We start from the raw sequence: 26,058 nt of genomic DNA on the forward strand, positions 1-26,058 counted from the left end.
ACCTGTGAAATATTAATATACATAAACACTTTGTAAAGTTGCAAATAAACTCACCAATAAAGTCAAATAAAAGACAATCAACGATAAAACGTTCAACAAACTAAAAATAAATTAAATAAAAAAAAAGCAAAACAATAATCACAATAAAACCTTTTATTGTGTGTTCTATGATGTAAAAAATGTCTTTTGTAAAAGAGCGAATGCAAACCCTAACTACCGACCACCTTCTATTCAACAAGTCCCAACTTCTCAGCTGCAGGTTCAAAACCCATATCATATGACTTCTTGTACCAAGTTTGGGGGTTTGAACCAGTGAATCCCATTTCTGATAACTCACCCATCATAAACATTGCATCTGCGGAATTAAACTCTTTAATAGCACGATCACACCAGATCACCGCCTTTTCAGGAGCTGGAACCGGAATATGTTTGTTCAGTCCATCGCTTCCTCTTAAATACCATCTAGCTAAACCAATCATTGCTTCAGGATGTCTCTTGAATGATAATGGAGATGAAGATGCTTTGATAAACCATTGGATTGATTTATTTGGATTTTGTTGACGGTTTAATTCTCCCTTTTCATAAACTATACCTAAACGAACTTGAGCCAATAAACAATCTAGTTTAGCAGCTTTATTATAATATGTCAAACTCTTGGCATAATTAACTGGAGCAATTTCAACTGATCTTAAAATGAAATCATCTTCCATTGATAAATCACCAGGATAAAGTCCTTCATATATTCTACCTAATTCATAACTTGCTAAACCAACAATTTCTTGCATTTCTTCAAAATCTTCTTCATCTAATCTAACATCCTTTAATTCAATATTTGACAACCCGTGTAAATATTTCAAAAACTTAACTGATCTAAGTTCAGGCACATGTAAATAAAGCATAGAAATCTTGAAAATAGCTCTATTATAACCGAATTTTGCTGCTTCAGTATAGAATTCCACTGCTCTTTCAAATTGACCTTCAAAGTCATATTCATGAATTTCACCAATTTTATATAATGCTTTGAAATCTTTTGGATTAACTTCTAAAACTTTTTCATAATATTCAATAGCCCTAACAGCATCCTTTTCAAATCCAAAATCTTGATTATGAGATGCAACAAAATCTTGTTTTAATAATGATGCATAAACAAAATAAAGTTCAGATTCAACACCTTCCCTTTCAATTCTACCACTCTCAAATTCTTTTAATAATTTAGTGAGTTGAGTTTCCATAGATTTGATGAAAAGAAGTTTATTACTTGGACCTTGTTCAGGTTGAATTGGATCACCTTTAATGTTAATATATGCATAAAGTTTGTAATTAATAGCAGTAACCAACATCTTAACCCAATATAATCTATATTCAATTGTTTTATTTCCAGACGCAATAACGTTACGTAACTTAATAAAATCTTGAATCTTTTTAGCAATAATTGGTTCTGTAATTCTTGGAGCTTGTGGTTGTTGTTGATATGCACCAAACATTGGCATACTATTTCTCTTATTAATCACAGGAGCATCAAGATATCCATTAAGACCAATCATTGATCTTCTTTTGGCTTCAGCAGTGGCAATACTTTGTCTTCTATTATGACCGAAACTAGTAGTACTTCCATTATACTCAGTTGGTACTGATAACATTGGGTTAGAATAAGAAGCGGCCATATACACAGGTTCCATACTTCTGGATTGTGGTGGAGGTGGCATACCCATAGTCAAACTAGTCACACTAGTATTATACGGATATGATGAATAGACGCTATTTCCCTTCACTACCGGTTTAGCTTCCTTCTTAACATCACGTACCGTTGCTGGAGAAACATTTGATTGTCTTCTATTTGGTGATTTAACTTTTGGTTTTAATTCACCTACAATGAATTTATCAGGACCATCACTTTGAATTGAATTGACTGAAGAAGTTTCGGAAACAGAATTTGAAGAGTCCTTGGCACTTAAACCATCTTCAGAAGTTGGAGTTGGTAATTGATGATCAACAGGTGGAGCCTTATCAGCAATTAAAGTTTTATCTTCGTCATTCTGAGAATCTTTTGTTTTGTTATGATTTCCTAATTCTTCTTCGGATTCACTATCCTCATCCCCATTTCCAAATAAAAATTTATTATAATCGGAAATATGTCTTGATAATTCTCTTTTTCTATCAGTTAAACTCATTTGCAGTAATTTTGCAATTGAACCAGTACTATCAGAAGGAGAAGAGAATCCTGTGCTACTATATGAAACAGATCTACTTTTATCACTATCACCATCCTCTTCATCATAGATTTGGAATTCATTTGGTTTGAAATTCAGTTCAACTGATGAAACTCTCATATGATTACCAATGTTAGTAACGTCTTTTCTAATAAAACTAGATGGAGCAGAAGGATATCTATTAGATTTAACTGTTGATTTTCTTGAGTTGGAAACTAATTCATTATCTTCATTGATGATTTCAGTTTGCATATTCTTAGATTTCTTATACGAAGTTAAATAATCATGTTGCGGTTGTTCTGGGAATTCAAATTGTGGACGTACGCCCTCAATAGGAGATTGGATGGCCAGACTTGGATATGAAGAACCACTTAATTGTGATTGAGAATGGAAGAGCTGTTGTTGTTGATACATAAGTGCTGGATCAGGTAATTGTGAAGTCAGATAGTTCATTGTTGCCATTCCATTACCTGGACTTCCATGGGGAGGTGCAAACGGATTGTACACAAATGGCATTTGCATAAACATCATTGGATTAACTGGGGGTGCTTGGGAGTTGTCACCATTAGCTTGTTGTTGTTGTTGTGCAAATTGAGCAGCTAAAGTTTCGTAATATTGTTTCCATTGTTCATAATATGGATGTTGAGTTGGGGGTAATGTAGAAACAGAACTCCGAAGATCTTCTTCAGAAGAGTCACCTCCTTCACTAGGGTTCGAGCCTTGTCTAGCAGCTGGCTTTTGAGATGAAAATTGTTGAGATTGTGAATAAGCAGATGATGAAGCAGGATTGAAGTTGAATTGAGACGTTGGACTTGAGTTTTCCAGACCATTTATTGGATGTGGATTTGCAAAAGGTGGCTGAGGAATTTCAACAATTGGATTTTTGGGTGTTTTTGGAGAAAGCAGCAGTTGTTTAGGAGTTGAAGGTCTTAATGTTTTATATTGGAAATCTTGAGAAAAATCCATTTGTTCTGTATGCACTTGAGATAACGGTGATTTCTTTCTAGGAATGCGACTTGGTAGCGGTTCAATAAATTCTTGTTGAGCATCATGTTGTTGTTGTGAAGGCGACATTGGAAGCAATGGAGATGTTCTTAACTTGTTTATGTTTATCATTGGATCAGAGTTTTGTTGCGGTGTTGGACTATCTATGAAATCGTCAGTTGGAGGTTTACGACTTGGACTTCTATGTTTAGAAGGGGTTGGTAATTCCTTTGAACTACGTAATTTTCCTACTGGTATTGGACTATATTGTTGTTTACTAGTGACTATTTCAGATTGAGGTCTTTGAAGGAATTTCTTTTTGTTTGGAGTTGAAGGAAATGCAGTTGAAGAAGTTTCAGTCTTTGGTTTAGATGAAAATTTTGATGATTTTGATTGATGATGTTGTTGCTGGTTTGAAGAATTAAATCCCATAGATTCAGATGAAGTATGAGATGAGTCAGATGCAGTTGACAGGAATTCGCTTCCTGTAAATGAATTGGATCTAAATGACAGTCTAGTATGACCTTTCCCTTTCAGATCAGGTGGTGGTGGTGGTTGTAAGGCTGTCTTGTCAGATCTTAGTCTTGAAAAGAACCCCATGATTTAAGTATGATGTCTTTCTGTAGGGATATATTCTCTTTAAACACCAGAAAGAAAAAGAATAACCAAAGGATGAATTTGCCAATTGAAATTCTAAATTGTAAAGAAGGCTGTAAAAAAAAAAGAAGGAGTATTAAAGTCGAAGAAGAAGAATTGTATTTAGAAATAAAGAAGAAAATGTAGAAAGTGACCGCTCTTTCTTTCTCTTCAATTCTTAAAAATAAAATATAATAAAAATAAAAAATAAAAAAAATAAAAAGTGTAAAATTAACACAACCGTAAATTTATTTTTTAAGATTCATCCTTATTTTTTTTTTAATAACTTTAATTCAAAAGTTCATTTAATAATAGAATTACTAAGAGAATTTGTAGAGGGGGGAGGAGGAGGAGCAATAGTAATTCGGGAATTCAGAATATTATTATTATTTCTAATTGTTCACAACTGAATTTGAAAAATTTCCAACAAAGAATTATATCCCTTAAGGGAGAAGTATGAATTTAGATAATATTACAAATTAGGGTTAACTTCGTACAGTTTAAGAATCAATTTCCATTGTTGCAAAAGAACCGGCAAAAAAAAAGCACTCCATGTGTTCTAAAAAAAGATTTATATTTCACACCTCATTATTATAAAACAATGTCAATGCAATTTCCAGCATGTACCTCACCAGCTGTAATCACTACTAGGTGATTTCTTTCCAAGAGTAACTCTGATATGTCTTAATCTTAGAGTAGTACGACCTTGAAATAAACATTGGTTTCAGTGTAGCACAGGATGTAATTTAATCATTCATTTTTTTTTCCTCTCTCGCTTTTGCCCGATCTGGACTAAACGTAAACAAACGGTCAAGAAAATAGAAATTTGCCCAATTAATGAAATTGATGACTACCCTCAAATTCTTAGTATCAGGGACTAAAAATTGAATGACGTAAATCAGTTGATAGTCTTTCTAGATCTCTCTTTCCCACATTTTTTGCAATCAGCCAGCCTTTTTCTCTTTGTTTATCTTCATTTCATCGATTTGGTTAATGACAATTCTTATTTATATTTTTTATGTAAGTTTAATTATTTTTACTGCATTGTTTTCGGAATATTTTTTAAAAGTCCATTAATATTTTTTTTTGGCCCTAAAGGGGGTTAATTTTTTCAGTCTCACATATTTTGAGACACTCAATCTAAAAATAGAATTGCAGCCCTTTTAATATTAAAATATCTGCTCTGCCTCAATATGCGACCACTACACGTTTCGAAAATTATCTATTAACAACACTTTTAGTAATTAAAGACAAATCCTATGGAATTCTCAGATCAAACACTCAATTGCAAAAATTCTTGATTATTAAATTTATAGGCTGATTACCTTTCTCAAATCTCCTTATTTACTATTTTATTGTTAAGGTTGCGTCGTCGTAGATGCACACAACGAAAAAAAAAAATCAAGGAGGTTTGGAAATTTCATATGAACAGTGGAGCAACTTATTACTTGTTACTGGTTATTACAACCTGTAATAAATCATAAGCGAAATTACCAGCATAAACCTCATAAAGGGGATAGAAGGTCTACAAATTTGATCTAGATCAAGCCAGTTTCTGTGTATCCCTGGAATGTGTCAATATTCTCTTTTTTTCTTGAATTCACGCGTTGTAACAAATATACAAAAGTCTAAATAATCTACTGATTTATTTTTGTGCTTTATACCCAGTGGAACATTGCAAATTGCATCAATTAACAGCAATATTAAAAAAACTTTAAAGTTATTCAAACCTTCTGATTTTTGTCTGAACACAAAACAGTCCAGACTATTAATCGGCACCGAGACCTTAGTATCAACCTGAAAACTTTACCAAAGTCCAATGGCTGAAAATCTCAAGTTTTCATCCTAGGGGGTTCATAACTTATCCCCAAGTAGTTAAAATAATATTCGTTTATTTTTATCTTTAAATTCGAAAATTTCGTGAAATTAGATTGTTCGAAGTTATATTGTTCGAGATGAGCAATTATGCAAAAGATTGCCCCTCCTCCTCATTTCCTCGAAATCATTCCTTTGTTTCATCATTCCGTAAGCCAAATATTAAAATAATATTAATTTCGCAACATCTTAAAAGTATGGCGGTATTTTATGTAATCTAACTTAACCATACTGATGTCATGATGTCATGATGTAATTACGCTAAAGTTAACGACTGAGCCACTAGGCTTCATCTACTCTAATAAAACACCACGCTACATCCTTTTCTACCGAACTTTCCTTCCCAGAAGTGGACTGATAGATGAGGTGTAGCACAAAATCGAGAAATAAGATTAAGATTTGGACACAAAACGTAACAGACAACTGAGGAGAAAATGAAAAACGCCCGAAACTTTTATATTTAAAAAGACTCTGAACTTCGTAGCTCTGTTTTTTCTTTATTGACGTACTACTTTTAGGTGTTGGTTTCGAAAAAGGTTCATTGCGAGTGTAAATTTCGTTGCAAGATGATGATGTAATAATGATTAATGAAAAATTCCAATAATATTCTTTGAGACTTTCAAGTTTGCATCAAAAATAATTTTCCTGATAGATAGCAAGCCAGGGATGCCGTTCCTAAATAGGATGTTAATCTATTCATTTCGTGACGCATATATGGGAAAGAAAGAGATAACGAGGGGCTGCAAAGTTTCTTTTCAGAGGCCCATTCGAAGGGACCCCTTGAGTTCTGAGCCAAGGTTTCTTATTGACAGCAGATACTGTGATCAGCGGACAGAGATACAACCAACTGTACTTGTAACATTCTGGAAATTGTTCAAAGATGCCCATTAAGTATTTATTTATGATTGGAATTGTATAAGAAATTCATTTTTGCTGGCTTGCTTCTGTTGGTTGCAAATAACAAATTTGTAATTCCGAAATTGAAAAAATAGAAGAGGGAGCAACTTTCAGCCTTATTGTTTGAACTATATCGTGCAAGTTTCCAAACCTGGCTTGCATTGCTTATTTTGTTTTGTTCACGTAAGTTGGAATATCCATTGACACAAGAGCATTTGATCACACCATTCCATTGATCACACCATTCCATTGATCACACCGTTCCAATGATCCATCTTCATCAATTCCTCTACCGATTCGAACAACCTAGCTATTTTTCAAGTCCGAGTGAAGCAATTCACACAACAAAAGAAAATTAAGTTCTATTCCTCAATATTAAGCTTTTCCGAAACAGATTCTAGAATACATCCATGGCGAAACATAATTGGATATTAAAGGACTGCATGAGTGAACCTATTGTTCGAGAACCTTCTCCACCGACTGGCTTCTAGATTTTACGGTAATGCCTTCGTTCAGACTATTGTTCACGTTCAGACTGTATACATTTATATTGCCCTGAAACGACTTTCGGACTATGAAATGGTGGAGTCAATTTCCCGAACAAGCAAAACTGCATTAATCTACACTATCGGCTAATGAAATTTTCAGCAACCGCAATTGCTTTATTGTTATTAAGAATTGTCTCCTTAGTGTCGTTTGCAGATATCTGTTTTCAGTCCGTTGAACGATTTTATCATTTCGTGTAACTGAGGCGAAAAATAATAATCTGGAGAAGAAAAAGCTGGATTTTTTTTTACAGATAAGGCGAGGGCTGGTGTGACACCCCACAGAAGTGCGATTGCGAAAAAAAGGAAACAATCCCGAACGTTTGCCCAAGCTCCCTACTCCTATTCGCATATTTGACATTTAAGATTACTTATCAAAGAAAAGGTATTAAGGAAGTCATAGAATTTGTTTAATATATCTTCAAAGAAAAAGATCTAAATTTTTATCCAACTGATTACTTAACATTACCCTTATTACCCTCCGATTAATCCGCAATGGCAACAAAAATTAACACATACCCCGTAATTCAAATAACTCAAGATCCTGTCCCTTATGACGATGATAATACTGTGAAATTAAACCTACAAGATTCATCACACTCAAAAATCATTTATGACATTTATTTCCGTAGTATTAGATTCAATTTAAACCTCCACATGACAGCCATAGCCACTAACTTTACATCCATGTTACTTTTCAAATCATCCGGACTTGAAGCTTTTATAGAATTCCTTCAGGAAATTCCTGGAAGTGTACAAAGGGCAGTTTTTGAGATCAAACAAAATGGTGCTCTCAAGAGTATTCCCAGTTCCCGTAATGCAATTCTTCAATTATCGTATGCAAATTATCACAGTCCTCATATTTTAGGATTTCTTCAACAGAATTCATGGATAGATGAAATGAGAATGGATGATTATGAATTTAATCAAGAGGTTGCTAAATCATTGGAAAAGGAATTTGGAATGAAGATTGATATTGATAATATTAAGCTTCTGGTTTTTTCCTTGGCTCTTTATCTTTGGATCAAAGAGTTGGAGTATCAATTGCCACATTGAATCATTTTGGTTCTCCCTCAGTTTGCTATCTTTTTCTTGGAATTATTGGACTTACATACTTGATTTCTTTATATATACCTGTAGTCTAACTACAATATTATTCCCCAACAATAATGATCACAGCTTGTAATATTCCACAGTAAAATCGAAGAACGTAGATTTTAAATCTAACACTACCTACTTATCGAGCTCACTGGATTCATAAGTTTTGACTAACGTCGGAATCTTCTATTCCTGAATGAGTCACTCGGAAAACGGCTCGAAATAGAGCTCCTTAGTTTAACTACAATATTAGTTCCCTACCGTTAGTACAGAAAGTAATATTACATATTGCAATTGAATAACGTAGTGCTTTCAATTCTAACACCACCTCCTTATCGAGCTCATTGGATGAAAGGCTTTTTAACAACTACAGAATATTCTATACCTAAATGAGTCACTTATAAAACGGTTCGGGATAGAACTCCATTCGGGTTAAACTCTCCAATGTAATGACATTCTTCACAACTACATTTTTTAGAAACCAATTATACTAGCTCATTCGGAAGACATCAAGGACACATCCAACAAGCTCTGGTCTCATTTCATCAATAAAGAGTGGACTATTAGGTCTTATATTTAACTTTCCAGAAAGAAGACTTTCACCTTTCAGATCTATATTGTTTCCTGATCCGTATTTTTGCTTCTGGAGTTGCGTTAATCCACAGGAAATTTTCTTGGCCAATGGAACATTTGCCGAATGCCCCAGATTATAGTGTTATAGATGAGTATATAAGGTTTCATGAGTCACGCGACGAAATTTGTCCCTATAAGGTTTCCTGAGTCATGCGAGGGAATGTTCCCTATTTGTAAAAAGCCTCACTGTGGTATTACAGTGACTCGAAAAGTTTCCGAAACATTATACCAATACTGCGTGGGAGTTCTAAATATCTTCTTTTGGTAAGAGATGGTAGTATACTGTGTAGCATATGTTAAAAAAAAATTCCAATAAGTAAAAACTGTTGTTCCAAAAGAGTTATCCTGCAAGAAAACCAGGATCTAGAGTTTCGCTTAGAGACTAAGCCTCCTGCAGCTAGTGTAAAAGCGCAAATAAAATTTACACCGTTTTATTTTTTTTTGGCTGCAAATTTATGCAGGTATCATTAACTGTTTAAATGGAAAAAAATATGTTACATCGCGAGATTTCGATGCTGCGATCATAATATAAATCATTTCATTGTTAATGATAACCCCTAAATGTAATCTCTAAAAGTAATAACACTCCTATTAATTAGGAGGTCACATTCTTGACTGGAATGATCAATGTTTAAACAGATCAATTTCTTCCTGATGCCGTCCATTTTCACAAACCTTAAAGTATCCAAAACTAAATTGTATTATCATGGAAGCATCAGTACTTAAAGTACTTGAATCGGAAAGAGTTCAGTTAAAAGTCAGAAGCTTGTCAGTAACAGTTAACAACATCAAAGATAAAGATCTTGAAAACAATGAAAACCCCAAAATCTTAGATGACGTTTCGTTCGATTTAGATAGTGGGTCCATGCTAGCCATTGTGGGTGGTTCAGGAAGTGGGAAGACAACTTTATTAAACGCACTATCTACCAGACTAAACTACAAAAATAAAACTTTAACTTTTGAGGGTGATGTTCAATACTCGACCCCAGCCAAACTTGAAACGAATTAAGAACTCATATCTTCTTCAAGATGATATCTTCTTACCTGGGTTAAGAGTTTGGGAAACATTGAAATATCAAGCAGAATTAAGACTTCTTCCCCAACGCACCAAAGAAGAAAGACAGCAACTCATTTCCTCCTTGTTGGATACATTAGAAATCCTGAATTTGAAAGATACAAGAGTGATTGGATATACAGCTAAAATTAGTTTATCAGGAGGTGAACAAAGAAGGGTTTCAATTGCTTCCCAATTATTAAGCAGGCCAAAAATCTTATTCCTTGATGAATCTACTTCTGGGTTGGATTCTTCTACTACATTATCAATAGTTAGTTTTTGCTTGGTGAACTAGCACAGAAGAACAAAACAACTGATGACTATTCATCAACCCAATGAAGATATGCTTAATGAATTCAGTAGATTGTTGTTAATGGCAAAAGACTGTAATGTTGTTAAATGATGGTGATTTGTCAGATATTTATGAGTATTTTTCCACACTTCGATATGATATTCCAATTGGTTGCAATACTGCTAATTTCCTCCTTGATCAACTTTCCTCCTCCTTAGAAGATGTTAATAGGGAAGAAAAGGAAGCCAATGTACAACGATTGATTAATTCTTGGAGTCTTACACCAGTTGACTTTGTTGCCCCCATTGGTAATAGGAAAATAGATTTGCCAATGTTTCATTTTGCAACAGTTCCATTTTGGTCAAGTTTAATTACAATTATTCAAAGACAAACTCTTAGTACTTTCAGATCGAAAGATTTGGCAGTTTTTAGAGTATTACTGATATTCTTGCTTGCAATTATACAAACCTTATTCTTTGCTCCTTTAGGGAATACTCAAGAGGGTATAACTAATAGACTTGGTTTAATTCAGAATGTGGTTTCCATGATACTTATTGGAATGATTAATAATATTTCGTTATATCCAACCGAAAGAAATATCTTCAATAATGAATATGAAGATGGTATTAGTGGTGCTTTTGTATTCACATCAGCATATTTATTGAATGAACTACCTCTTGAAATTATTCCGTGTTTAGTATTTAGTGCCTTTGTTGTATTTATTGTTGGATTACCTAGAAATGCTGGTATGTTTTTCACGATGTTCTTTGGTTCATGTGTTTCAGTTAATATTGGTGAATCATTGGGTATTATGATTAATAGTATGTTTGATAGGGTTGGTATAGCTACTGATGTTTTATCCACCGCTATGACGCTTGCAGCATTTATGGGAGGTACTATGTCACTTCAATTACCAGGCTTTTTTAAAGCTATTAATTGGATCAATCCAATAAAATACGTGGCAAATATTACTATCAAAATGGGATTTAAAGTTCAAGTATTTTCATGTCCAGTAGAAGAGTGTTCATTAACTACTGGTGAAAGTGTTCTTGAATATTATAATCTTGATACAAATTTAGCTATTTCTTTTGGTGCTTTAGTTGCTTGTTTAATAATCTATAGAATTATTGCTGCTCTTTCCGTTTACGTTAAAGTTTGGTACTTTTTATAAGCCTTCACTTAATCTTACTATTTTTTATATACATTATATAGATATATATTGTTTCTTAAATACTTTTAATAATAAATTAATTTACTGTTTTCATACAAAGTTTAAAACTCCAATGGTTGCAAAAAAGTTTATTTTAGATCTTTACACGGAAATGCATATCGGGAAACTTCCCTAAAATTCCGAATGTCAGCATAAACACAATTCTTTGATTTCCTGGAGAGTAACAATTTGGTAATAAACCCCAATAACATACAGAACATCCTATAACCAATATTTATACTATAAATATAACAATTCAAAGGGTGTGGTGTCAAATACAGAATACTAATAGGAAATTACGGAACTTCTGATCCGGAAATCCCCACAGTTTTTTTCCCCACCACCAAAAAAGCTCAAACCCTATAAAACCAGTCCAAGATCCCGCCCGTGGGAAATTTTTCAAAAATCAATTTCCTCTTCTTTTCTCTCTACAAAACAACACCAACTCAAAATGATTCAAGGAACAGCAGTAACATACACCCACCACGGACGTGACCTCTCCCAAGTCTTATCCAATACCCACTTCAAAATCTCCACCCCAATCGCCCCCAATCAAATCCTATTACGGACATTAGCCACTCCCATCAATCCATCCGACCTCGGACAAATCTATGGCGGATACAATGTCCCCCGCACAATCACCGATCTTGGATCAGAACCCAACCCGGCCCTACATGTAGCTGGAAACGAAGGTGTTTATGAAATAATCGAATTGGGGGAAAAAGTGGAAGGGTATGTAGTGGGTGATATTGTCATACCCAAACTCCCCGGATTTGGAACTTGGAGAACCTGTGCATTGGTAAATGTAGGTGACGAGGATAGGAGTCCGTTGATTAGGGTGAATGGATTGAGTTTGGATCAAGCGGCTACGATTTCGATTAATCCAAGTACTGCTTATCAAATCTTGAATCAATACGTTAAGGACTGGCAAGATGGAGATTGGGTGATTCAGAATGCGGGTAATTCTCAAGTGAGTAAATATTTAACTCAGATTGCTAGATTGATGAATATTTCTACGATTTCGGTTGTTAGAGATGGGAAATCGGCAGAAGAGATTAAGGAATTGTATGAATTGGGTGCAACGAAAGTGATCAATGAACTGGAATTCATTTCTCCTGAATTCGATATTGGGAAGGTAACTAATAATGGGAATGTTAGACTTGCATTAAATAGTGTTTGTGGTGTCACTGTACCTAATTTAGTCGCATCATTGAGTAATGATGGGTTTTTGGTTTCATATGGAGTAGTCGGAAGTCCAGAAATTAAATATGACGGAAGATTGCAATTATTTAAGAATTTGACAACAGTTTCTTATTGGTTAACTGCAAATACAAAACGTAATCCCCAACTGAAAGTTGATACGATTAATAAATTAATTGAATTATATCAAACTGGGAAAATTAAAGATGTCGAATTTAATAAAGTTGAATATAATCCAAAGACTCAAGATTTGAAATCAGTAGTATTGAAATCAATTGCAGATTCAAAGAATGGTAAACAAGTAATCATTTATGAGTAAATTAATTTAGTTAATAAATAGCGTTCTTCCGTCTATATATATTTATAGAGAAGTAAAATTATACAATAAATAAAACATCATGATAATAAAATGCAAGATATACTCAACAGAGTAATTCATTATGAGGCAGCTGGACTAAAATCTAACCAATTCCAACTACCATTATTCCCACCATTATTAAAGTTATTTGAAGATACACCCGAGTTTGGATCTATCAAATCCAAATTATCTTGAGTGTGCATGGGTATTGGTTGTACCGGTTGAGAATGAAGTGATTGTTGTTGTTGTTGTTGATGTTGATGCATTTGTGGTTGTTGTTGTTGTGGAGGATATGGCATTGAGAATTGTTGATTCATCATAAATTGTTGATCTGGTGACATATGGTTGTTGTCGTGCATGGGAGAAGGATCAAAATCAAACACTGTTCTTTGTGATATATCATAATTCATAGTAAATAATTTTTCAATATCATCAACCGCTGACGGAGTAAATTGTTGTTGTTGCTGTTGCTGTTGCTGTTGCTGTTGTTGTGGGTGTAATTTTACAGGTAAACTTGAAGATAATCCATGAGAATTAGTATCTAAATGTAAATTATTTGCATTTACATTGAAATCCAAGAATGAATCCAAATTCATTATATCTTCTGTATTGCCAGATGGGTCATTATTATTATTATTATTAGTAGCTGTTGCCATGATTTTATTATTTTTGGTATAAACATCATTCATAGTTGAGACTGGGATTTGTTCACCTAACCCATTAAATATATTTGTATTTGAATTCAGAATGATTTTATCGTTTTTATTAATTTTCTTTTTACCAGTAACCTTCTTTGGTGGTTCTTTTGATGTCACTGGGGTATCTAATGTTGAATTAAGAGGTCTTAAAACCCCATGTAATTTATAAAACAATCCACAAGCATTACATAATAAATCCCCATTATTTGCTTTTCTCCAAAGGGGAGTAGTTTTAGTTTGACAATTTGTACATTGTAAACCTTTCTTTGAATTTAAAGGTGAAGGAGATTTATTATTTTGTTTTAAAGTTGATTCTAATGAATTTATGTAGGATGAAAGATTTGGATTTGTTTTATTATTATTAAGTTCTGGTTTATAATCTTCTTGAGATATTCTTCTTATATGAGCAACGTAATCAAAATCATCTAAATTAGGATCTTCAATCGAACCTTTTCTAGTTAATGCTTTAGATAATGAATTTGATCTAGCACCAAATCTACCACTTGATGAGTTTGATCTTACTATAGGTTTAGTAATACCACCACCACTAGTACCACCAGAAGAAGTACTTGGAGTCATAGTTGTAGCGGAAGAATTTATTGATTTTTTATTTTGAATTCTCCAAGCTATATTTGATATACGTTGATTATGAGGTAAATAATTTTTATGTTGATACATTTTATAAACTGGCATTGAAGATGAAGTAGTATCGTTATTATCATTTGATTGAATAAAATCTGTTGGATGAGGTTGAGGTTGCAGTCTCAGATATTGCATAGAATGAGCTTGGAAATTATTCATTTGTTGTTGATTGTTAGTGGGGGAAAGATCACCAGGGTTGTTGATCAGAGAAGATGTTGTTGAAGGTGGAGTTGGTATTGTCGTTGCAGAAGTAGCAGAATTTGAAGATGTTGTTGATGAAGGGTTACTAACTGCTGTATTATTATCAAAACTTAATAGTTGATTATCGAGAGGGATGTCGTTAAAGGTTGTAGTTGGATATGACAGCATGACTTCTATTTACTTACTGATACGTATCTATGTAACTTAAGTCAAGTTGGTTATATGTAAAGAAAAGGAGACAATGAAAAAAAAAAATGACTGACAGAAGAAGGTCGAACTAAAGGGGTATAATATATTTAATTGTTTAATATTGTTTATAAGCAGGGCAGTCCCTCTCTCCGACGAACAGGGCAAAAAAAATTTATTATTAGTAATTCAACACATACTTAATTAAACCCAACCAAATTTATTAATTAAAAAGCAACTAAAAATTTTTTCTCTTTCTTTCTTTGTCTTTCTTCCGCAAGTACTGTACAGAATCAAAGTACAAAGGCAAAAAAAAAAAAGAAATTTAGTCTTTTGTTTAATTATTTTAAATTTTGATTTGTCGTGGAGGAATTTGCGGAGAGACAAAGAGAAGTTAAGCCAACAAACATAAAACTATTTTACTGTATATGTCAGCAACTCCGAAGGTAGTACATGTAATACAAGTATATAACTTAAAAGCTATAGAGTATCTTTTATAGTTTAAAAAATAGACAGATTGGTTGACCTTGTTAAAATTATACGATACATTAAAATTCGCCTCATTTTTCCCCCACGTAAAAAGTCATTGAAAAAAAAAAAGGATCTAAAATATTACAATAAAACAATTTGCATCTAACTTTAATTTGCAGGGCAAAGCACAGTTAATAGTTATAAATATACAACATCCGAGCCCATTCATGTATATATCCCGATAAGACCGATTACTACAAAACATAGTCTTTATAGTCTTTTAACTATTCTCCGGGGAAATTTATCAAATAAATATCCGCCCTCCGATCCGTTGAATAGCATCATCCCCCACCTTCTTACTCCTCCTTCGTTCAATTTTGACGGATTTATTATTTTTGCCTTACGCGGCTTTAGAAAAAATTCAACAAAATTCTATAGACTTCCACAACTGAATAAACTAAAACTATCTCAATACATAAACTTGCATGTTTAGGTCGATCCCTAGCCACCGAGTTACAGGTGTCAATCTGTGAACCCATTCATTCTTGCTCGTAAATGGCGGGGTTAGTGTAAAACTAAAAAAACTCCCACTCCGTTCGCCTAAAAAAGCTTATATTTATGACTTCCTAATTGAGAAAAATTACTCTAGACAAGCTATCATAAGTTGCACCAAAGCTCCCCCCCCTCCTTTTCTTTAGCAACCGGGTCTATATAACAACTCTATGTATAAGCCATTCAAAAATGTCTGGAACTGACTACGAGGAAGATGGATTCAGGTTTGCACCTAATAAACTAAGGAACGTATCTCCTTCATTTTGTGTTGTCAGGTTTGAAGAATAAAATTCAATTGGATGTCCGACTTGTAGTTGCAAATTTGCCTTCTATAAATATCAGATGTAAGCTAGATTCATTAAAATTAGATTCTAAAAGAACTAGCTAGTTCGGTAAACCCATTTAATCAATCAAGCACCTGTTAAACCGAAAACAAGAGGAGGGGGGCCAAGTCTAGACCAAGCTTTTGATTGTTCTTCTGCAACGGTAGGAAAATATGCAGGGAAAAAATTCTGGAAACAAAGGTGGTAGCCGTTGGGTGTGTACAAAATTCATTGACCAATATAAGAATTTTATTATTTTCAATTATCATATACAAACAAGAGACAATTGTAATATATTGAAAATTCTAAGAAAACTTTATATGGGACTATTCTCATCAATATTAACAAGTTTTAGTGATAAACTGCTGTAAATGAATCGTTTTGAAATTTAGTGGAAATTGCTCACTACTACCAAATAACAGTACGTGCATTGCCCAAAAAAAGAATAAAATAAAAACCCTAATCATCTCTCAATCTTCTTCTTCTTTACAACTAGTAAAAGACAAGAGACAGCAAAACATTGAAAATGGCAGACAAAGTAAGAGAAAAGAATCAATATAATTTATTAAAATCAAAATATATATCAATTGGTAATCCAGATACAACAGATGCCAAAGAATTCCTATCTAATATTCATAAAGATACAATTTCATCATTAGCTCATCATCATCAATTGTTATTATATAATTCATTAGTCCTTAATGAAAACCCAACCCTTCTTAAACAAAAACTCATAAAGAAAATGAATAAATAATTTTCTTTTTTAAACACCTTGATCTTCCAATAATGGTTCATTTTCAGGTTGTGAAGGATTAAACCCATCAATAACCAATACAAAGACACTAGCACAGAATAAAACACCAGAAATAACAAATGCAAATATCCATTGAAGGGCAAATATCTTAGTCGCCAATTGTCTGAAACCCAATGCCAACATTAAATAAGAAATACTTAATCCACTGGCCCAATCTCTAAACAAAAACAAGAAAATCGCACCAATTAACAAAAAATCCCAAATGAAAATATTTGCTAATATTCTAGCCCATAATTTCTCTTCAACATGACACATCACGGCCCCATTCCACATGATTCCATAAATAACCCAATTCAAAGGCAAAGCAACCAAAGGAACATGAATCAAGAACCAATTTGTAACTGGTCCAAGTGCATATGTCTTATGAGTGAAATACATTCCTAACAAATTAAAGAAATTCAAAATTAGGAATAATTCAGCAAGGATAAAATATTGATTAGTGAATGATTCAGCCCAAATATAATGTAAGATATTAAAAATGGGGAAATGCCAACCTAATTCACAAACCATAGTTAATCGAGTTTCATTGGGGATGAAGGAAGCAATTGTGAATGCGATTTGCCAGATATAGATTACAATCCAATAGATTGATAATAATACATAACTGGCAGTGAATGGGGTGTCGGTGCCATATGCATGATGAGCATAATGAAGACTTCCATAGATGGATAATAATAAGGTGATTATAATTACTGCACGGTATGCACTTAATTGATCTTGTGAATATGGCATTTTACTAATTGTATAGAGAGTGTAATAAATTAAATAGTCTATAAAAATTACTTTTATGGGGCCATTATATCATCCCTTTATATTGTAGATTTTTTTCAAGCAGCAATCATAATATGCGTGGGGTAAAAAATTGGATGACCTAATGGCAGCGGTTAACGTCTAATTACAGAACGATATAAGAAAAAAAAAAATACAGAATGACCAAAGGATGACGTATCCCTGACTGTGATTATTGTTGCTACCAAGAATTTGATAGTGAGAGTAAATTGATCTTCTTGTTTGATACATGTAAAAATACATAGCAGTTAATACGGAATAGAGAAAACAATTTATTGATGAAACTATTGATCTTCTAGAAAAGTTCTAAAGTGATAGGAAACTATAAAAAGAGACAGGACTAATACCGGCCTGACGAAACCGACAATTTTCAGACAACAAAAAGAATAAAAAATTGTCAAAAATTGCCAATTTTCTCTGTTTACGTTTTTTTTGCAGCCAATTTAACAAATACCACGATATGATTTCTTATGTGGACCAACATTATCACCCTTTTCTTTAACTTTTTCATGCTGAACTTGTTTAATGGCAGCTTCACCTCCAGAAGCAATAGCTACCAATAATTCATGAATTGTGTCTCTCATTTCCTCTTCAGTGTGTCCATGATCATGAACAATTTCACGAACTTTGTCGGCAGCATTAATCAACAATTCAACAGTTTCAGCACATGCTTGTAACAAATTTTCTAAAAGAAGTAAGGACATAGAATCACGTACAACCACTCTTAAGATTTCTTTGTCATTTTCATCCACTGGTAAATGATAATTTGGAACAATAAAACCTCTTTTACGTAAAAGCAGCGAAAATATGTTTTGAGGAATTTCAGGATATTTATCTCTAACTTCTTTAGAGAAACGGAATGCAACTACAGGTAATCCAGGTTTATAATTCTCATTAACACTCCATTCATCCTTTTCACCATCCCATTCTCCAGTGAAGTATGCCTTCTTATCCTTTTCATCTAATTCATGATGAATTTGGGACTCTACTTCGAAATATTTCGATTTTTCCAAAAAGTCTGAAAATAATCTTGCATTGGATAAACAACCATCGAAAATCTTAGTATATCCTTCTCTACCCAAAGTTAAGAAATTATAATATTGAGTAATCACCGGGAATCCAGGTCTAGAAAAATTCAATCCAAAGGTTTCTTCAACCCCTCCCAAATAATCAAGATTAAATTTTAATGAATTAGGTAACAATTCAGCATCTTTCCAAATAACCCAACCTAATCCACAAGTAGTTAATCCAAATTTGTGTCCTGAAGTATTAATTGAATCTACTCGAGGAATACGGAAATCCCATTTTAAATGAGGATAAGCAAATGGAGCAACAAATGCACCACTTGCACCATCAACATGAATTCTAATATCTAATCCAGTTTCATCTTGAACTTGATCTAAAAGATTTGAGATTTCTTCAACTGGTTCAAAACTTCCTGTGAAAGTAGTACCCACAATAACAAAAATCCCAATTGTATTTTCATCAATCTTGTCTTTAATTTTAGTTACATCAATCATATGACCCAGAGATTCACAGACTGGAACCAATCTATTTTCAACGTCAAAATATTGAGCAAATTTCTCAAGGGCAACTTGTGCACATGTTGCCATAATAATATTTGGAGAATCAGTGGGTTTCCCCTCTGCTCTTCTCCGTTCTTGCCATCTTCTCTTCAAAGCCAATCCTGCTAACATAATAGCTTCAGAGGAACCGGTGGTTGCGGTACCTACAGAATTGGTGATTCTGCTCCCACTAACTGGTTCAATCGTAGCTGGCGCATTCCATAAATTAGATAAAATTGAAATACACCTGGTTTGAATTTGAATAAGAGAAGGATATTCATCATTATCAGCCAAATTCTTAGTAATATTCTCAGTAATTAATTTTAATGATTCATCTCCAATATAAGTATTAACAAATGAAGCTAAATTTAAAGTTGGAACACCATCTAATGATAATTCTTGGGAAAGATATTTATAAATCAATTCTCCATTAGCAGCATTTTCAGGAATTTCATAATGAGGAATGTTTTTTGCAGCATCATATGCATCGATATAAGCTTCTGTATTTCTTAAATTGATCTTTGGTTGTTTCTTTAACAATTCATATTCTAAATTGTATGCATCAATATGTTTACTTAATACCATCTTGTTCTCTGTTTAATTATTTTGCAACCTCTTAATGTTGTGAAAAATCAATTGAAAAGAGAAAGTTCACTCCGTATTTATATTGGAAATATTCATGCGAAGGTGGGGAATTAAAAAGCTTAGCAAAATCCTCGAACAATTTGTAGTTGCTGGCGATCAGACAATTGGATGCATGGTGGCTAGGCAATTTCTGAAGCCCCTTGAAATTTCAAAATTTTCAACAATTGCCTTGTTTACCCCTTAAGTTGCTGCTGGTCTAGGTTTTTTTTCGGACTCATGGGTCTATCGTTGTGCTACCAATTTTTAATGAAATTGCTAATTATTTATAGTTTAATTATGGCTAGTTCATGTGTTCTCTTATTGTATTACTAGATCTAATGTTAGATCAGGTAAGATCAATAACATGCGAGATTTTAATATAATGATCAAACGTGGCCCCAAGACTACTTTTTATTTCCTGTCTTTTGAGATTGGGGGGCATCAGTCCAGCTTGATCTGAAGATTACGAAAAAGAATAGGATAATTGGCTATGACACAAAGGTGTCCATTCCATGATATTACGTTCTTGCTCAAATGGTCGTGTTAGAATTCAACGGGCCGATTGATCCATACAATTTGACATGACGATACCAAGGAACCTGTTCGGATTACTGTGTTTATATGATGGCTTAGAATAGGCTTATCGTTTAGGGGCCCCGATGTATTATTTATTGATTGTGGGAGGATAGAATGCTATTCATGTTGCCTGTATATTTGGCAACAATTCAAGACAGAGTTAGGAACAGACCAATTTTGAATCGGTTCATCACGTGACGGTAAGTGTCGTTCCAGATATGAAACGACAATTGACACCAAAACTACAATGTAAATACTGTTTCATTAGGAGTCTCAGACGATCACAAAATAGAGCTTTTAAAATGTTTCTACAGCCTCTAGAGGAAGAACAAATCTGTCGTTGTTCATGATTTGTTTATTAAGTAATAAAAGAAAACTCCGTTCTATTACAAAATTCAGTTAATAATCGTTAGAATTAAAAAATGTATATCATTTCCGTTTTGCTATTAAATACTGCAACTGTCTCATCATGTCAAAAGAATCTATTCAACGTCATCAAAGTTTTGACCTTCAACTAAGTCTGGGATATCGGCACCTTGATCGGCGGCGGCAGCTTCAGCACCAGCATCAAAACCCTTTGGAGTCTTACCAGCTTGGATTTGTTCAGCTAATTGTCTTAAGATTTCTAAGTTTTCAGCACCCAATTGAGGTAAGATTTGTGGAATTAATTGAGTAATGTTCTTTTCTTGTGGGTAACCAGTGAAAGCAAAGGTGTTAGAAGCTGGAGCACCTTGGACACCAACACGGTTGAAATGTAAGACCTTACCGTCATCTCTGAAGAAGTTAGCTTCTTCAATACCTTCGATCTTGGTAGCTTTCAATTTACCTAAAGCTTCAATCAATTTGGTGTCATCTTGTTCAGTCTTGATAACCTTCTTAGCCTTGATTCTAGAACCACCGACTTTCTTGGCAGAAGCCTTTTGTAATTTAGCTAACTTTTCTGGATCAACTGGCATTGCGATATGTATATGTACTTAAAATAGTGATTGGGAGTCAACAAGCTGAAAAGGTTTTATTCCAAAAGGGTGGTTCAAATTTCTTGAGGAAACTGAAAAAAAATTCTCCATGAAAAATTTCGTCGAACTAAGAAGTTTTGAACCACACACACGACCTTCAATATTTGCAGTTGAGATTTCCATATTCCTGCATATTGACTTTGTAACCTCGAGATCCATTTTTAGTGGTATTAATTACAATATAACGATTTCGTTAATGAGATCAAATGAGCCACAGTAAACAACCTCCCAACGTGTTAGATGAAAAAAAAACTTGATAACGATTAAACCTTTTTCTTCTGTAATGCACATGCAAATATATCCACCCAACGATGCATTTTCTATATAGACGGATCAACGATCTCAATCACTATCTCCCCGAAACAAATCGTTGGTTTGTCCTTTTGGCATCGATCCCAGTTGCCATTTCCGCAGGAACGATTTTCGTCTATTCAATCTATGGAACTCAGTTATCTGACAGATGTCATTTAGAAGCATCGCAATCAGCAAATTTAAATATTAGTACTACTTTTGGTAGTGCCGTTGGAGCAATATTTGGTGGATATATTACCGATTTGTATGGAACTCAGATTCCAATGTTAATTAGTTGCATTTGTCTTACTATTGGATATCAGTTGTTGTATTGGCAATATCAACTTGGAGAAACTAGTAATGTTTGGAGTTTAATCTTTGCCATGTTTTTAGTCGGTGTTGGATCGGTTTCGGGATATTTTAGTGCTATTAAAGCCGTGACCGTAAACTTCCCCACTAGGAAGGCTACTGCTCAAAGTATTACTATTGCATCATTTGCTATCTCATCTTTAGTATTTCTGATTATCGATACGAAAATATACAAAGGTGATGCAGGGGCATTTCTTAAATTCTTGACATGGTTTAGTGGATTGATGATCTCGATCGGATTTGTGTTTATTCGAGTGGAAGGTCTTATTGATCTTCCTGAAAAGACAACCCAGGGCGGAGAACCTAATGAGTCAACTTCGCTTCTCGCAGATTCTGTCCTGCTTGAACTGGCAAGCGAGATATCAGAGAAAGGTACACTCAGGACCCAGGGTGTCAAAGAAACTTTCATACATCCAATATTTTGGTATCATTACTTTATGTTTGCAATACTTCAGGGGTTGGGTCAGATGTATATCTTTTCCGTTGGGTTTATTTTAAAAGCATTACATTACAGCTTTCAGAATCGACTGGAAGAAGTTCCTTCATTAGTTCACTTACAGGCAATGCATGTCTCTGTTATTGCTATTGCTTCCTTCTTAGGCAGATTAAGTTCTGGACCTATCTCCGACTATTTGATTAATAGGCTCAATAGTCAAAGACATTGGGTGCTCATTGTAGGATTAACATTGATGCTTATTGGACACCTTTTGAATACTGTCAATATTACTAGTTGGCAATTTCATTCAGTTCATTTGTATATGGTGGTTGTATCAGGTATAATTGGCTATTCATATGGATTTAGTTTTGCTAGTTATCCGGCTATCATTTCTGATATTTTCAATTTAAAGCATTATTCCTTAATTTGGGGTGCAACTTATTCTGCAACCACCTTTGGACTTCTGTTAATTACAAAGATTTTTGGATATGTATATGATCTGAATTCAAATATTTGGGATGGAGAGGAATATATTTGTGGTAAAGGTGAAGGGTGTTATAAGTTGACTTTCCAGATTACTTCTGGGATGTGCATATTTGTTATAGTATTGGTAGTTTTGTATATTAATAGGGCATACAATATCAAGCAACATAGATAGTAGATTTTCATAGACGTTATTAAAGTTTTATCGAATTGAAATTCTTAATTCGCTATTCTCAAGCTTGCATTTATTGCAAAAATGGGTCGATTGAATATTTTGATAAAAATTGGTTGCAAAATTAACAAATTCTTTCTTAAAACATTAGGACAGGTACGACATGAGAAAAAAACAGGAGAAATTTAGCCATGGAACTCTTGCAATGCCAGGGATTTTGGAGGTGCTATGTGTAAATCAAACTCATTCTTCCAATCATCAAGTGTTCTTGAGTGTGCGTTCTTATACAACACATTTCTCGTATATTGTACGTCGTATAAATTTCTCTGTTCCCAATTTGGACATCTGTCACGCTTTTGGTCAAGCGTCCAAAAAAAAAGAAAGACTCAAGACTGCTCGAAGAACGAAGACAATTAAAGAGAAATCCCCCCATTAGTCTCCCTTTCGATATTTAGTAGTAAGTTTACACATCCAAAGAAAGATGGTCCAGTTCCTACAACCAAGTGCTATGATCAAATACGTCAAGAGTAATTCCTTTAAGTCTTATTTACCAGACTGGATCATAACTTTAGTTTTGATTGTATACTTTTTTGTCATTGCTGAACATGCCAAACCATTTGAGCGTCAATTTTCCTTAAATGATTTAACCATATCACATCCCTTTGCCTTAACAGAACGTGTCACTGGGGTAGAATGTATCCTATTAGCATCTATGATTCCAATAGTGACTATCTTCATTGTTACATTAATCAAATCTAAAGATGGTACTTTTACTTCCGCCCATCAAACTTTACATCATTTACAAATCAGTACATTAGGGTTATTGGTTTCCTTAATAGTGAATGGAGTACTTACAGATATACTCAAAAATTGGATTGCTAGACCAAGACCAGATTTCTTAGCTAGATGTGGTCCACAACCTGGTACTACATTCAATCAATTAGTTGACATATCCGTATGTACGGCACCTTTCGGCCAAGCAATCTTAACTGATGGTATGAGGTCTACTCCATCTGGTCATTCATCAATAAGTTTCAGTGGCTTGTTATATTTAACCCTTTGGTTATTTGGTCAATTCAAATTATTACATACAACACCTCAACATTTACATAAATATTTATTAGCATGTTTACCTGTATTATTAGCTAGTTACATTGCATTGAGTAGAACTCAAGACTATAGACATCATTTTGTTGATATTATTATGGGGACTATTATGGGAATAGGATTTGCATTTTGGTCATATCATCGTTATTTCAATAGTCTTGTTTCAGACGAGTCAGAAAAACCTTTAGACGAAGAAAGCTCTTCAGAGTCATTATTACCACGTTAAACATATAGATGCGTGTAGTTAGTTATTTTGTTAGAAGTGTTACATATTAGATTTTAATATAGAGTTGATAATAACTATCAGTTGATTATGATACAACCCTGAAACACGTCTCGGTTATAAGCGCAAAAAATATTTTTTTGTTGCAAAAAAAAATAATTAACATTGCAAATTTGAATCTTACTTAAAACAACTATTCTACTACAATTCTAAAACACTTTTTAAGCAAATGATCATCCTGAGTGACTCATTAAATTAATATAAATACTTAGCGTTATTCAGGGTTTTAATTTTAACTTGGAACCCTATGGAAGAAACTTATTTCTAAGAATCAAAGACAAAATGCCACTTCCTATTAGAAACAGACGTCTCAGAGCAAGAGATGATGATGATGACGATACAACAGTCTACTTAACTTTAACTTCAACTACAACTCTACCACCTAGCGAAACCTCCAAATCAGATGAAAACTTGAGCATATCTTGGTTGGAACAAACTCTTACTACAAGCATAGTTACAAGAGTCCCGATCACATTCACTACATCAACAACAGCAACCCCAACCCCATCAACCTCCCAAAACACAAACACAAACCCAATCGCCACCAATACTGCAGAAAACTCAAATACAGAAACCGGAAATACAGAAATATACACCCAACAAACCTCATCCAAAAGCTCAGTCAACGCCGGTCTTGCAATCGGTATCCCCGTTGCATTATTCTCAGCATTCTTCCTCGGTCTTGCAGTATGGTATATTATCCGACTCAGAAATCTCAAGAAAAAGAACAATTCCGACAATGAATCAGACTACAGCCACAGCGGAAATGATGACTCTACTCTCATCGATACAAAAGGAGGACCCACATTTCCGTACAATTCTAATCAGGATGAAAATCTCACAATCAAACCGGGGGCAGAAAGACAGATAAAACCCGATTCTATAAAGTATAAGCTTAGAGATCGTTTGAGTAAGACTGGATTATTTGGAGATTATTATGCAAATAATAATTCTCCATTTAATGATCCTCCAGAACCGAAATCGCCAATCATGCAACGAATTTCTGAGGGTACTCCTGTATTTCTTAAGACATTCAGATTGAATAATAAGGATGACGCCAATTCTCCTCAGGATCTGATGGCTGGAATTGCTGGGTTTACGAGACATGAGAAAATAAAACCACAAACTTTGTCTATTCCTGATAGACGTCAAAATAATAATAATTTTAAACTTTTGCCAAAGTTTCAAGTCCACCTGAATGATGATGAAGATGATGATATTGAACCTGAATTGGATGTAATCCCCAAAAAAGTATCAAAAGATATCCATATTGTTATCCGACCATATCTCAAGAATCTCGACGATGAATTAACAATAAGCGTAGGTGATAAAGTAGAACTATTGAAAAAGCACGCTGATAGTTGGTGTACTGTTAAAGTAATCCGGACGGCTCACATGAATCCATATAGACCAAATGAGATTGGCCTAGTACCAAAAATGTGTTTACAAAGGTTATCTTAGTAAAAAT

General features: G+C 33.9%; 11 protein-coding genes across 11 annotated transcripts; 6 read left to right on the forward strand and 5 right to left on the reverse strand. All coding sequences in view use genetic code 12, as the record gives it.

Moving 5' to 3' along the window:
- Window positions 1-227: 227 nt before the first annotated feature.
- Window positions 228-3,794, reverse strand: J8A68_002477 (uncharacterized protein; the record flags this gene model as incomplete). The annotated part of the gene is made up of 1 exon (XM_049406232.1): window positions 228-3,794. One exon carries the CDS (start codon window positions 3,792-3,794, stop codon window positions 228-230), a length of 3,567 nt encoding a protein of 1,188 aa, XP_049264208.1.
- Window positions 3,795-7,642: 3,848 nt separating this feature from the next.
- Window positions 7,643-8,203, forward strand: J8A68_002478 (uncharacterized protein; the record flags this gene model as incomplete). The annotated part of the gene is made up of 1 exon (XM_049406233.1): window positions 7,643-8,203. One exon carries the CDS (start codon window positions 7,643-7,645, stop codon window positions 8,201-8,203), a length of 561 nt encoding a protein of 186 aa, XP_049264209.1.
- Window positions 8,204-9,584: 1,381 nt separating this feature from the next.
- Window positions 9,585-11,395, forward strand: J8A68_002479 (uncharacterized protein; the record flags this gene model as incomplete). The annotated part of the gene is made up of 3 exons (XM_049406234.1): window positions 9,585-9,755; window positions 9,889-10,218; window positions 10,316-11,395. The coding sequence occupies 3 exons, from the start codon at window positions 9,585-9,587 to the stop codon at window positions 11,393-11,395; spliced, it is 1,581 nt and encodes a 526-aa protein (XP_049264210.1).
- A 490-nt stretch (window positions 11,396-11,885) lies between these two features.
- Window positions 11,886-12,953, forward strand: MRF1 (Mrf1p; the record flags this gene model as incomplete). Its single annotated transcript, XM_049406235.1, has 1 exon — window positions 11,886-12,953. The coding sequence occupies one exon, from the start codon at window positions 11,886-11,888 to the stop codon at window positions 12,951-12,953; it is 1,068 nt and encodes a 355-aa protein (XP_049264211.1).
- Window positions 12,954-13,072: 119 nt separating this feature from the next.
- J8A68_002481 (uncharacterized protein) lies at window positions 13,073-14,701 on the reverse strand (the record flags this gene model as incomplete). Its single annotated transcript, XM_049406236.1, has 1 exon — window positions 13,073-14,701. The coding sequence occupies one exon, from the start codon at window positions 14,699-14,701 to the stop codon at window positions 13,073-13,075; it is 1,629 nt and encodes a 542-aa protein (XP_049264212.1).
- Window positions 14,702-16,828: 2,127 nt separating this feature from the next.
- Window positions 16,829-17,611, reverse strand: J8A68_002482 (uncharacterized protein; the record flags this gene model as incomplete). The annotated part of the gene is made up of 1 exon (XM_049406237.1): window positions 16,829-17,611. One exon carries the CDS (start codon window positions 17,609-17,611, stop codon window positions 16,829-16,831), a length of 783 nt encoding a protein of 260 aa, XP_049264213.1.
- A 500-nt stretch (window positions 17,612-18,111) lies between these two features.
- Window positions 18,112-19,818, reverse strand: GAD1 (glutamate decarboxylase; the record flags this gene model as incomplete). Its single annotated transcript, XM_049406238.1, has 1 exon — window positions 18,112-19,818. One exon carries the CDS (start codon window positions 19,816-19,818, stop codon window positions 18,112-18,114), a length of 1,707 nt encoding a protein of 568 aa, XP_049264214.1.
- A 1,097-nt stretch (window positions 19,819-20,915) lies between these two features.
- On the reverse strand, window positions 20,916-21,389 carry EGD1 (Egd1p; the record flags this gene model as incomplete). The annotated part of the gene is made up of 1 exon (XM_049406239.1): window positions 20,916-21,389. One exon carries the CDS (start codon window positions 21,387-21,389, stop codon window positions 20,916-20,918), a length of 474 nt encoding a protein of 157 aa, XP_049264215.1.
- Window positions 21,390-21,760: 371 nt separating this feature from the next.
- Window positions 21,761-23,203, forward strand: J8A68_002485 (uncharacterized protein; the record flags this gene model as incomplete). Its single annotated transcript, XM_049406240.1, has 1 exon — window positions 21,761-23,203. The coding sequence occupies one exon, from the start codon at window positions 21,761-21,763 to the stop codon at window positions 23,201-23,203; it is 1,443 nt and encodes a 480-aa protein (XP_049264216.1).
- Window positions 23,204-23,681: 478 nt separating this feature from the next.
- Window positions 23,682-24,533, forward strand: DPP2 (phosphatidate phosphatase; the record flags this gene model as incomplete). The annotated part of the gene is made up of 1 exon (XM_049406242.1): window positions 23,682-24,533. One exon carries the CDS (start codon window positions 23,682-23,684, stop codon window positions 24,531-24,533), a length of 852 nt encoding a protein of 283 aa, XP_049264217.1.
- A 339-nt stretch (window positions 24,534-24,872) lies between these two features.
- FUS1 (Fus1p) lies at window positions 24,873-26,051 on the forward strand (the record flags this gene model as incomplete). Its single annotated transcript, XM_049406243.1, has 1 exon — window positions 24,873-26,051. The coding sequence occupies one exon, from the start codon at window positions 24,873-24,875 to the stop codon at window positions 26,049-26,051; it is 1,179 nt and encodes a 392-aa protein (XP_049264218.1).
- Between the last annotated feature and the right edge of the window lie 7 nt (window positions 26,052-26,058).

Source organism: Hemisphaericaspora subhashii (assembly GCF_019202705.1).
Source record: "Hemisphaericaspora subhashii strain CBS 10753 chromosome Unknown scaffold72, whole genome shotgun sequence".
Classification (NCBI taxonomy): Eukaryota; Fungi; Ascomycota; class Pichiomycetes; order Serinales; family Debaryomycetaceae; genus Hemisphaericaspora; species Hemisphaericaspora subhashii.